The sequence below is a fragment of the Phodopus roborovskii genome, unplaced genomic scaffold (assembly GCF_943737965.1).
Source record: "Phodopus roborovskii unplaced genomic scaffold, PHOROB, whole genome shotgun sequence".
NCBI lineage: Eukaryota > Metazoa > Chordata > Mammalia > Rodentia > Cricetidae > Phodopus > Phodopus roborovskii.
The window spans coordinates 20,286,907-20,300,318 of NW_026126469.1; the positions used below are offsets into that span (position 1 = coordinate 20,286,907).

Sequence of the window (13,412 nt, forward strand, 5' to 3'; positions counted from 1 at the left end):
ATTTCAGTCCCCAGAGTGCTTACCATGTCCTGCGGCCTGGGTGACCAGTGCGGCCTGGACTCATGGGAGCTAATTTTTAGAATAAGTCAGGGCCTCTTTTGGAAGTGACCCCTTTGTGCCATACCGACTCTCATGTTTTTAAAAGTGAAGTCCTGCCACCTTTTGGGAGCCTTCCTGGTGGTAGCCTTCAGCTCTAGTATAATTGGTGTGGCTATTCAGGGACTCCGTGTTCTTAGGTGCCGTGCCTTTATCACAGGCTAGCCAAGCCCAGGTCTTTGGGGACATTAGAAAACTGGAACGATTAAGTTTGACTTCTTCTAGTCCCATGTTAACTACATTTGGCATTTGTTTGATAGCTAGGTGTGAGTTTGCTAGGTGTGGACTAGGGGCTCTGTACTCCTGCATCTGGAGGCAGGGCTCCGGTGTCCATGCCTGCTATGTTCCTGAGTGCTGTGTGTTTGTCCTCTCCCCCTGCAGCTTGTCTCCAATGTCCTCATCTTCTCCTGCACCAACATTGTGGGTGTCTGCACTCACTACCCGGCTGAGGTCTCCCAGAGACAGGCCTTCCAGGAGACCCGGGAGTGTATCCAGGCTCGGCTCCACTCACAGCGGGAGAACCAGCAACAGGTGAGTGAAGCCTGGAGGCCTGGATGGCAGCCAAGGCCTGCTGCAGAGGAGCAGCTGCCTGCTTCTCCGCCTGCTCCCCCAAGGCTGTGCTCACTACTCTCCCCAGCCCCTCCTCCGAGCAATATTTCCCTGGGGGAGCCCAACTTTATTGCTCTGTAATTTCCTTTTGGCCTTCTTATCCCTTGCCTGTGGTCTCCTCATGTGGCCCTGTGGTCAGGCAGCAAAAGGCCTCCTGATCCTGGGTCCCCACAGAGTTGAGTTGAAGTGATAACAACTAGCATTTCCAGCCTGGACAGAGGCATTTACCCAAGGGAAGGAGGAGGAGACAGGGCAGACACTGTCAGTCTCTTGGGTACCACGATCCAGTTCATCTCTGTCCAGTTCTGGGTATGGATGCTTCAGAGAAGGAAGATCATCCTGTTTCCCCCTAGACGATGTTTAACCAGAGAGACTGGCCATTCACAGGGACACAGCATTGTGCCAAGAGAAAATCCTCTGACATTTCTACCGGGTATGGTGGGGTGGTGACTCAGGTTGGCATCAGAGTTCCAGCTGTTCCTGCCCTGAGGGATGGGGTTTTATTGGGGTTCAGATCTGGGTCACTATTGCCCATTTCCTGTGTGTAACCCCAACAGACAGTTACATGCCCCTGCTCCCCTTCCAACACTACACTGTGTAGAGCTATGGTAGCTGAGGGTGGATGGTATCCTCAGCGTGGTGAGGGGTCTCTTTGTGGATTAGCATGACTCTGGAAGTTTCTGGAGACCAGCGGATCCTTCCCACTGATCCTGAGCAAACACTGGCATAAGCCTCCTGTGTGCCACATGTGGGCACAGAAAGTCTGTCTTAGAGCTAGAGACAGGAAGAGAGTGGCCAGGGCTCCAGAAAAGCACACGTAGTGGCTGCTCTGCTCACTGAAGTGTGGGTGTCTCTGTCTGGTCTGGAGGCATGTAAGATGGTCACAGTGACATGGCTGCTGACATCCAGATGGCCAGCTAAGGGGGGATGAGCTTTCCAAGTCCTCCTGTCCCTGTCTGTCCCCTCTAATACTGCCCCCTGTGGTTGCTATGTTTGTCACGTGCCCAAATGGACACCGAACAATCTGAAGTCTGACAGCCCTTGTTTAATCTTCCCTTCTTTGGAGAAACAACCTTACCTATCCCAGACTGGCCTCAAATCTTGTACATAGTCAAGGATGACTTTGAACTTCTGTTCCCTTGCCTCTGTCTTCAAATTCCTGAGGATGTAGGCATGTCTCAGTGTGTCCAGATTCTACAGTGCTATGAACAAACTCAGGGCTTCACCCCTGCTAGACAGGCACCCTTCCACCTGGACTACAGACAGCCCCAGCCCTGACCCCAACCTCCATCCACTCAACCCTGCCTGGGATCCTGGCTCAGCTCAGTCATCCAGCTGCCCCGCAGGGTTGCCATTCCTTACACATGCACCCTGCTCGCCCAAAGTCCCTGCCTTCCTCAAGAATGCCATCTTATCTCTGTTAATCAACTCCAGGGCCTCTCCCCTGAGAATGGGACACCTTCCTTCACCTCCATTTTACAGGGTCACTCTGGATATCTTTCCCCAAGTATAATGATCATTTGTTTCTGTTTTTTGAAACAGGGTCTCCCTGTACGGTGCAGATTGCCCTGAATTCTCCCCATCTCCTGCAGCCTTGGGTTAGGGTCTAGAATCCTGCTTGATGCAGTGATGTTAAGCAGGGGTGTGCTATGGCAACTGTGCAGACTGTACAGACAACAGGGAGGGCTATGGGGAAGGTGTGGAGACAGAAGGGTGCTGCACAAGTCTCAAACAGGTGAGCAGAGCCCTGGGCCTTAGAAGCAGGTACAGAAGGGAAAGGATAAATTCAAGAGCTGTTCCCAGGGCTGTGCTGATTGCTGGGGCTTGGCCTGGGCCTGAGAGGAGAGGAGAGAGCCCCAGATACATGACTACCAGTTTTAGATATTTAAGTAGTTTCTACAGAGCTAGACTGTGGTATAGGAGGATGGAAGTGTCCTCTGCAAAGGCAAGGGAAGAAGGGATAGGAGGGCGAATCTTGCTGGGGATGGGATGTCACAGGTGGGCATTTGGGAGCCAGTGAGCCGTGGGCTGGAGATGAGTGGAAGTGACAGAGGTGATGGATGGTGGTGGCTGGACAGTGTCTCTGTTGCCTGAGGCAAGAGTATTTTGAGGACAGAAGTAGGGCATGCTCCATTGGACAGACACCCAGAAGAAGAGGAGCCAGAAAGGACACTGAAGCAAGAAGGTCTCAAGCAAGAAGGGGAAGGCGAGGGGGTTTACCCAGAATGCAGTGCAGAAAGGTGGAAAGGGGAGGAACAGAGGGCTGCAGGCAGGCAGATTGAGAGGCCCGAGAGGAAAGACCCTAACCCGAGGCTGCAGGAGATGGGGAGAATTCAGGGCAATCTGCACCGTACAGGTACGTGAGCCTGGCAGAGGGCTTGGCCCTGAGCCAAGGCTGTGGCATTCAGATAGCGCCCCTCTGCACAGAAGGCAGCTGGGTACCCTGGAGCAGAACCGATCTTGGAGGAAAACTCAGGAACCGAGTAAAGTCCAAACTCTACACAGCTGACACTACTTGCCACGACGTGGCCCTGTCTCCCCGCTCCGCTTCTCTCCCACGTCTGTCGTGACTGATTTCAACTTCTCTTGGCTCCTCAAAGTCAACTCTTTTCCTCTTGTTCACTGTCTCCCACTTGGAATTGAAAGGCTCTGAGGGTTCTTGGGCCTTTCGGATTTCACAACACCTTCTCTAATGACAGCAGCTCTAGCCTAAGCCAGGCAGCCTGCCCGTAGCCCCCAGAGGAGCTTTGCCTGCCGGTAGGTACACGGCTCTGACTCTCACACCCAGAATGCTGCCTGGCACGTAGTAGACATCTATAAATACTTAATGACTGGTTGAATGAGTCCAGCTAATGCTGTCAATAGTAGCTTGGCCAAGGCCACAGAGGTTTTTAAGGTTTTAACCCAAGCTGCTTGATCCTCAAGGCCCCACCAGGAGTGTCCTTCCCACCGCAAAATGGAGGCAAGCTACATGACGGAGCAGGGGGTATCCCAGGGAACCCTGGGGCATGACTCCAGCTGTTCCCTCCCCTCACACAGGTTCTAGTTCTGTGGACCTCGGGAGAGCCGGGGAGGCCTCCCTGCGCCCTGCAGCCAGGGGACGGGGATGGGTGAGAGGGGACTCACCAGATCTGGGGAAAGGCTGGTGACAGACTCATCTGCTTCCCTTTGCAGGAGCGTCTCCTGCTGTCTGTCCTTCCCCGTCATGTTGCCATGGAGATGAAAGCAGACATCAACGCCAAGCAGGAGGATATGATGTTCCACAAGATTTACATCCAGAAACATGACAACGTGAGGTAGGGGTTGAGGGCACGGTGGGAGAACTGAACTCCGATGGAGACAACCCCACTACCCCCCCTTAGGGGGCTCAGTCCAGCAGCACGGCCCGGTGTGGTGGAGGAGGCCAGCCCTGCCCTTGGTCTGCTTGGGAAACTGGCACTGTTTAACTTCCTGTCAGGATCTGAAGTAGGCAGCAAGGCTGTAAGAGAGAATAGAGAAAGGAGAGACAAGGAGCTGACCAGCTATCGGGGACCCCTCGCCTGACAAAGATAGAACACCAGACTCATTATAGTCCTCTTCACCAGCCTCTCGTGTGCCCTCTACGCCTGCGTGTGCGAGCCACTGTCCCAGGCCTTGCCCACCTCATCATGGATGCTTTGACATCCCTACCGGGGGGGGGGGGTAGCACAAACAGCATTCCTAACTCATAGATCCAGTTGGGTTGAGACCCCAGCCAGCATGGTAAGCCCACCTTGCCTCTGCCGCTCATTGGCTGCCTCCCTAGGCAGAAGCCGCTGACAGCAGGGATGTGCAAACAGATGTAGGTTAATAGAGTGCAAAATCTGCTTATGAGTTCCACAGGGACGTAAGCGACACAGGTGGCCTTCATCCACCATGGCTCACGAAGAGCCTGCTAATTCTCCCATATGCCCAGAAAAGGGGCCACTGTCAGCTTCAGGAAAGTTACTTTCTCTTTGGGCAAAATTTCTTAAGGCTTGAGTTCTCTGCGTTTGAGTGAAGAGGATCTTGGGAGGCCTGGGCTATTTTCAGTCAAAGGAGCCATTGGGTTGTGCAAACCGCCCCCACGATGGCTGTCAGCGAGGATGGAGGGGAACATAACACTGTGATTTGCATGTAGAACCAGCAGAGCTGTTCAGCATCCAGATGTGCTCTGAAATCTGCGATGGCCATTCTGCATTAATTAATGACCCTTCGCACCTGTCTCTTACAACTCAAAGGCTTTGAGAGAACAGTACAGCTGCACCACACATCTGTGTTCTTTCCTGGGCAAATTTTGCAGCTCCCCTGTAGCCCACCCACGCTTCATATCAGGCAGAGCCAAGATGGCCAGTAGCCACCAGGGTCTCCCAGGCAGATGTTCACCTGGCAGAGGTCTGGGGGCTGCCATCTGACCTGTGGGCATGAGCCCTGTAAAGTGGAAGGCATGCCAGCTCCTCTGCCTGTCCTCAGATGTAGAATGTCACCTCCCTGGTGCTTTCTGTGTTCCCATGGTCCCCACACATGTAAAAGGTTGGTCTGTTTTCATCCCCACCATACAGGAGACCAGGAAATAGAGGCCCAGAGGTTTCCTCTTTATCCATGGTCCTTGGCTGGCTAAGAGGGACACTTGTCCCCAGAAAGTTTTCTGACTTGGAATATATGTTACTATACCAAGGTAGAGGGTTTGGACAAGGACTCTGAGAGGAAGCTTGGAGAGCCCTTGGCAGGAAAGAGACCCAGAGGAGAGGGAGGGTAAAATCTCTCTCTCTCTCTCTCTCTCTCTCTCTCTCTCTCTCTCTCTCTCTCTCTCTCTCTCTCGTGTGTGTGTGTGTGTGTGTGTGTGTGTGTGTGGTGTAGTATGTATTATGGGCGTTTAACCACATGCCTGATAAACCTCAGAGCTCTCATATGATCTGAGGTCTCTACCTAGGAATAGCTTTCTCTGCCCGTCAGAGCCGATACAAGTCTTGAGTTTCAGGTGGGAAAGGGGTGTTCCTCAAGTGTCCCCAACATGTCAGAGCTGGGTCCTGAGCTCTTGTGACCATGTCCCTGGCAGGGGACAAGGGTACTTTGAGCTCAGCTGACCTTCCCATTGCTTCCATTAATGTCTGCATAAGTAATATGAAGGAAAATCTGCTCTGAGAAACGGCCTGGCTTGGGTTCTCAGCCCCAGCCCTCCAGCAAAGAGGTATCCATCCCTGCTCAGTTCACAGTGGTGATCTCAAGGAATGGCCCCTGCTCCAGGTCCCATTGCCCCCACTCCCAGCAGTGACTCCAGATCATCAAAATTAAAGTCACAGAGCTATCTCAGTATCCACAAGGCACAGGCCCCTAACACAGTGGACATATTTCTATCTAGGACAAGCCAGATTGATGACAGCAATTGGCAAAGAGGAGACAGAGAGAAAAATGAAGATGCTGTGGTGTTCAAGGGGACAGAATCCTAAGTCTTTGGGAAGGGATAGAATCTATAGTGTACATCAGGGATTAGGGTGCCACAATCATACAAACATTCTGCTGGGGTCTCCTTCTTGGTTCCTAGCCTGGATGTAGCCTTGGGGAGAGGCACATGATCAAAGCAGTCTCAGAATTGGAGTGGAACTTTAGTTTAGGTTGGGTAGTCATGGTACAAATCATAGTTTGAAAGCACAACTGGGGCCAGGTTCACAGAGAAGCCATGAGTCCAGAGCGTAGGCCTAGGATCTGGGGTTTAGAGTCTGCTGTGTACGACTATGAACAAGGCACTTTGCCACTGAACCCCAGTTCCCTCATCTGCACGTACAAGAGCGGGGGTCTCACTTACTGCAGGCTGGAGTGGAATGATGAGGAGTCAGTGCTTAGCCATGCTGCTGTCTCAGTGTTCAGCAGTCAGCTGCTGTGATGATTGTTGCTGTTGTTTTTTAGATTCTTATCCCACCCATAATCAGCAGAAAAAGGCCCAGGGTTCTTAGCTGGAGAGGGAAAGGGTGATGAGTCACATTCTTCAATTCTCTGCAGAGTTGTAATATTTAGAGAGGGTGATGGCATGCTGCCCTCTGCTCCCAGCAAGAGCAAGGCCACAAAGAAAGTAAATCAACCCATAACAAACAGCCCCTGGGGTGCCAGCTGAGGCTCACCAAGGAGCTCCAGGAATGCTTTGGTCCTGGGCTAGCACTGGTTGTGACAAGAGGTCCCAGATGCCACTCCTGTCTGATGAGTGCTGACAGATGGGCTGTGTCAGCCCCCGTGGCTGGTGGCTCAGAGAGTGCTTTCACTCCTAAGGGACAGCAAGCCTCAGAGGGCTAGAGCCGTGGTTCTCAGCCTTCCTAATTCTGCGACCCTTTAAAATAGTTCCCCATGTTATGGTGACCCCCAGCCAAAAAGTTATTTCATTGCTAATTCATAACTGTAATTTTGCTACTGTTATGAATCATAATATAATACCTGTATTTCCTGATGGTCTTAGGTGACCCCTGTGAGTGGGTCATTCAACCCCCAAAAGGGTCGCAACCACTGGGCTAGAGGAAGAGGATACAGTATAGACGGGACAGACATCCCAGCTCACTCCTGCCAGGAGGTCACATTGTGGAGTGGAGCAAGACAAGTATCTGCATGGAGCAGAATGGCACACTTCCCAGCCCTGTCAGCTGGGATCCGGGGCTGTGGACGGTCGCCCGATGAGAGCCTTGTTTTCTGTTATAGCCTAGGGATAGAGGTGTGTGTTCATTCATCTGTTTAATGGATGTGGCACCTCTGCCTTAATCTGAGGAGTCACAAGCTGCACTCCAGGATATACTAGAGACAGGAAGCATGGCTTGGAGCTAAGGGACACTGTCTCTGAAGGTGACTTGAAATTAAGATATATACCATCCCTGGAGGCATGTAAAAGGTGCATGCTATTCCTGGGGATGCTGAAGTTAATGTACATAATGTCTCTGGTAGTGACTTGAAGGTGGCCAATGTTGGGAGACACCTGAAGTTGAGGGTACATGCCAGGAAAGTCCCCAGCCTGCTTAGTAATCTATTTTCTGATGTTCATGGAGACTGCCAAGGTGGCATCAAGATCAGGTGGTAATCCACTACTCCAGAGGCCAGAGGGCAAAAAATGAAGGGACTCCTGACTTCCATGGTGGTCCTTCTGAATGAGGGTGTCCCTCACTTGACTCCCCTAACTCTCACTGGAGTTCTTGGGGTGTAAAGGTGTTAGGTGTGCCGGGCAGTGGTGGCGCACGCCTTTCATCCCAGCACTAAGAAGGCAGAGGCAGGCAGATCTCTGTGAATTCGAGGCCAGCCTCCCAAACCACAGAGAGACCCTGTCTCAAAAAAAAAAAAAAAAAAACAAGTAAAAGTGTTAGGTGGTAGAATGAGCTAGGACCATTCCAGATTTTTCCTTATAGGGTGGAACAGAAGACCACCACCTCTAGGGGGTGCAGACCCCTGCTGGGGAAGTACATTCTTTCCAAGGTAACTTGTCTTTGCCCCAGCCCCCATCCTTATCTCCCTACTTCTGGAGTTTCACATGGGACATTGAATCTGAGCCTCATTGTCTCCTTCCCTGGTACCCACCAACCCTGAGGTTTCAGCAGGTGTCCTGCAGAGGGACAGCGTGGCATGGGCTGCAAATGAGGTAGTATGCCCCCTCCCTGAATTTAAGGGATGGGGAGCTGACCTCCATGCCCCCGCCTTTCTCCAGGCTCCCCCTCTCCAGTTCCTTTCTCCCTTGAAGGTTATCTTCTTTCCTGTCTCCTTCAAGGACATGGCTGCATTCCCCAAGTTGCTGTAGCGTCTGGCTCAGCCACCGTGTGGTGTGGTTCTGAATTATAATGATCACGGACCATGACTGAGATGCTTAGATACCCACGGATGGAGTGTGCCTTCTGGGGGCAGAGTGTGCAAAGTACAGACCTTCAGTCCATCCTCAGCCATGTGAGGAATGGACCATGGGCATCTCAAACCTAATGCTATAAGTGAGCCCAACTCTCTTCCTTATCAATTATGGTTGCAAATGGTCTCTGCCTTGCAAACATTTACCGAGATCCTACTATGTGCCAGGTGATGCTATGAAAAGGGCACTATTAGGGAATATCCAGCTCCTATTGGAATATAAGAGCTGAGCAGAGGGCTGTTGAGAACAGTGGCTTGACCACCCAGCCAGTTCTGTTGGGGGCCACGGGAGCTGGACCTCTAGAGAGATGGCATTGTGGTCAAGAGCTTGCTGCTCTTATGGAATGATGTATTTTAGTTCCCAGCACCCACACACATCTGGTAGCTCCCAGTATCCTGTAACTCCAGCTCCAGGGGAGCCAACACTCTCTTCTGGCCTCGGTGGACAACTGCATGCTCATGTACATACCAATACACAGATACATACACATATAAATACATGATAAATCTTCTAAAAGATTGATCTAGTGTAAGATTGATCATGCTTAGAACCCATCCTTGTTAGTATAAGTGGCATTAGCCACAGTGAGCGTTGTGCAACCATCCCTACCTCCAACACTGCAGTTCCCAAACTGAAACTATAGCCCTTAAACACATCTCCCCACACCTCCACCTTCACTCCAGAAACTGCCTTTTTTCTTTCTATCCTTATCAGTTTGATTATTCTAGATATCTCATATAAGTAGAACCTTACAGAAATTGTGCTTTTGATGACTGGCTTGGCTTGCCTGGCATAATGTTCTCACAGTTCAGCCAGGTTGTGGCATTGATCAGGATTTGCTCCCTTACTGAGACTGAGTGATTCTCCATTTGTGTATGCCACATTTCCACTGTCCTTTCTTCCTGTGATGGCCCCTTGGGCTGCTTTACCTTTTAGTGGTTGTAAGTGACACTGCTGTGTGCGTGGTTGAACAAGTATTGTTCATTCCTCGGCTTTCAATTTGTCTGGGTCTGTGCCCAGAAGTGGGGCTGCTGGCTCATGTGATAAACGGGTATGATCCCCACCCCCACCAGGCTTCCACAGTCCGGTCTTCCTGACAGCACCTGCTCAAGGACTTCGGTCTGTCCTTGTTTGGGGTTCACAAAAGGCCCACATCTGTGTTGGGACACAGTATGAGGACCAGCGGGGGATGGAGCCAACAATCAGCAAGGACTTAGCTCTCAGCTCTGGAAACCAAGGCTCAGGCGAGCCAGGAGAGGGGGAGGAGATAGAACTGACAGGGGCCACTGTGGCTGAGCATGCCACGCTGCCACGCTGTGCTTCTGAGACACGTACACACAGGTGTGACCCGTGGGTCGGATCCTACCAAGAATTCAGACATAAGGATTATTCCGAGTGGGCTAAGTCAAGGAAGGCATCGTGAAGATGAGTGGGTCAGAATCAGAGTCTAAAAGAGTGATTTGCTTTCAGCCTTTCAAACATAAACATTTTATTATATAAAGGCTTGTGTTTTGTAGTGAAATTGGAAAATGTAGGCGGTGTAGAAAAAGAAAAGCAATTCACGCAGGTTGGGTTGACTGTTGCTGGGTTTTGGTGCAGCCTCCTCTGTGGGCCTCTGGTTTAGAGGCATTTTCCTGAGCCTGCCACACCCCTGGATGAGGGTCCACAGGCACCGTCAGGTTCCGTTGCTTGTGTGGCAAGGGTGGGATGTGGTTGTGGGGTGACCTGGAATCTTCAGGAGGCCCAAAGGCTAGCTAGCAAAGTGGATTGCAGGATATGTGTTGATCCGAGGTTCCCAACTTCTTCTCCTCTTAGACCCCACTTACTGAAGTGATGCCCCTGTTCCTGCCGTGGTGGTGGTGGTGGTGGTGGGGTCCTAGGCCATCCCCCATTTCCATTCCAGCCTGTGGCAGGTCCTTCTTCTCATTGATGCCGAGTCATTTAAAACACACCTGCTGGATAAAAGCTCTGAAGACTGTTCATACCTGGTCGTGCCAACTCGCTGAGGGGATGTGAATGACTCATTCATTGTGCGCCTTTATCTGGCAAGGCCACGAGCTCAAGTGTCTGTCCAGGCCAGGTGATCTGGAGGAGATAGAGGGTGGGTGCTGCAGGGGCATCTCTGTTGGACACAAAGAAATGGTTTCCTGCACAGGCTTAGTCACTGAGACTCTCAGCATCCACGTGGTAGGGGCATCCCAGGGTGCCTCTGGCCCCAGAGCTGTCAGAGGTGGGCTGAGACTTTCCCTCTCTTTTCTGCCCCCTATTCCATAGCCCCGATCTGGGTGAGGATACAGGGATCGAGACTCTGCAATCACAATTGTTAGCACTGCCAGCCCGCCCTGTCCTAAGTGCCCAGTGATGCTGCAGGATGTGGCCCTATGTGTAGGAGCTGGACCAGATGCTGACAACTCATAAGTCACAGGGCCTGTTGGCAGGAAGAGGGGACAAGGGTAAGGAAATGCCTGTGGACAGAACAGGGCTGCAAAGGACCTATGGTGGTAATTGATGACATGCCCCAGACTTGTGTCAGACTAGCTAGGGAGTGACTGAGGTCAGATCATTAGGGAAAGTATTCCCCCATGTGGGTCCTATCCCCAGTGCCTAGTCTCTCTCAGGACCCACTGTCCTGGCAAGACAAGATCTCAAATAAGCTAATGTATGAGTTAACATCTTTCTGCTTATATGGGTCTGGTGCTGGTCTGTGATCTGGCTTTAGAATCTCCAGGGCTACAGACAATAAAGCCAGATGGTCTGTATTGGGGAGACCCCGTGAAACACAGGAGTTTCCATAAGGGACAGTCACAAAGCAAAATCCTCCCACAAAAGAAGAATGGACTACCCCTCTCAAAGGGTGAATGCAGACACAGGTAGTGGTTTCTGTGGATGGGCCAGAGAGGTTTTCAGGGTCAGAGCTGGGACCTCAGAGACCTTGTATGAGATTCTCCCAGCCCAGGTTAGACATGCTTGGCATGACTCCCGGGTGGCTGTGGGTGACCCCCGCCCTGCTTCCCCAGGACCTGAGAGAGCCTCACAGGAATCTTCCCCTGCCCCCAGCAGCTGGAGAGAGCTCAGGTTTAGAAACCTCTCTGCTGATAACCACACAGTATCTTCTGGCCTTGGTAACCATGCTGGTTCTGTGACAGATCCCAGGGTTCACCGACTCCTCTCTGAGGTGGCATGCTGGGATCCCAGGAGGCCCTGTGAGGCAGAAGGAGGGAGGGGGTTCACAATTTGTTCTCTTGCTTGCCCTGAAGCTGTGATCATTCTCTCCCTTTCAGTAAAAAAGCATGAGGAACTGCTATGGACCATCTGTGTCTTCCTAGAAGATAAGCTGAAATGTCGACCCTAGCACTCAAGAACGTGACCTCCTTATCTAAATGTTGCTTTCCATGGTTTAGGTTATCTATGGTCAGCCATATGCAAGAAGGAGAGGGAAGCTCAGTGACACATTCAGGAATTTTGAGAGAGAGCGAGCACATTCATATGCACGCTGCTTTGGTCAGTATTGTTACAGCTATCCTGTTTCTATCATTATCCTCTTGCTATGTCTAAGTCACAAGTTAAACTTTATGGCATGTGTGTGTAGAGGATAAAACACAGGTTCTGTATTAGCCATGACCTCAGGTGTGCACGGAGGGTTCTGGAACAGATCCCTACGGGTAGGAGAGACTGCTAGCTTCACAGAGCTAGCGGAGCTTCATAGAGTCTGTAAGTTAAGGTGAGCTCCTACTTGTCATATAAATATGACTTCTGTCATCCTGAGAAGAGGGAAGTGTTGTGTGACGACAGGTAGAGATCTGAATGTTGCAGCCTCTGGCTTAGCGATGCCAAAGGTCGATGGGTACCCCAGAAGCACAAGTCTCAGGGGCGAGTGTGGCCCTGGTCCCTCCATTACCTTGACTTCAGACTTCCAGACCCAGAGCTGTAGGGAGGGTACGTCTGCAGCATTTAAGCTAGTTTGTCATGGTAGTTCTTTAAACTAATATGGGTTCCTATGATGTAGGTGCCAGATTGGGGCGGGGGTGGGGGTGGGGGTGGGGTCAAGCCAAGGGCAATGCAGACAGAGCCAGTTCCCAGTCAGTCCTGCAGCTGCAAATTCTGTAGGAATTGGATACAGCAGTGAGATGAGACCCTCTTCCTCAAAGAGTTCACATTTCCAGGAAGAGGGGGAAGAGAAGGACAGAGTAAGTAACAAATAGCCACAGGGTTGTGTACAGTGCTCCCCTGACACATGGAGATAATTTCCCAGGCCCCCAGTAGAGGCCTGTTTACACTTTCCAGCAGGCAGTCTAGAACCTTGACTATGCAGTGTTTTCGAAGCCCCTACTAAACTAAATAAACTTGTACTTTTTTCACTTTTTAAAAGGAACGTTTACAGCCAGGTGTGGGGTTCATGCTGTTAATCCCAGCATTAGGGTGGCAGAGGCAGGTGGATCTCTGTGAATTCAAGGCCAGCCTGGTCTGCAACGTGACTTTCAGGACAGCCAGGGCTGTTACACAGAGAAACCCTGTCTGGAAAAACCAAAAGGAACACTTAAGCTTCTCTTTGGCATTGTTAACATCTCCCCCCCCCCCCCCACACACCAGTCTTACGCTTTGGAGCCCAGACACAGCACTGTGATCCTCAGTGGCTATCGGATCATGGCAGTGGATACGAAAGCCACGACAACTACTAGGTTACTGCTAGGAAGGTAGCATATACAGCGTGGACACATTGCTAGACAGAGACCTGAATCAGGCCCAGGTGAGACTGTGGGATGGAACAAGATTTCCTCACATTACTCAGAAAGGTGCGCCATTTGGAACTCAGAAAATGTTTATTTCTAGAGTTTACGTGGGA

The 13,412-nt window shown here is 51.3% G+C and overlaps 2 protein-coding genes across 2 annotated transcripts in view; one reads left to right on the top strand and one right to left on the bottom strand.

The window, feature by feature from the left end:
* Dtx3l (deltex E3 ubiquitin ligase 3L) overlaps window positions 1-13,412 on the bottom strand; it is a 795,722-nt gene that overhangs the window by 174,745 nt on the left and 607,565 nt on the right. The gene's annotated exons all lie outside the window — the stretch shown is intronic.
* Window positions 1-13,412, top strand: part of Adcy5 (adenylate cyclase 5) — a 143,125-nt gene that overhangs the window by 90,750 nt on the left and 38,963 nt on the right. The window contains exons 2-3 of the mRNA XM_051191398.1: window positions 478-627; window positions 3,880-4,001. Coding sequence (XP_051047355.1) covers window positions 478-627; window positions 3,880-4,001 — 272 coding nt within the window. The remainder of the gene's footprint in view (window positions 1-477; window positions 628-3,879; window positions 4,002-13,412) is intronic.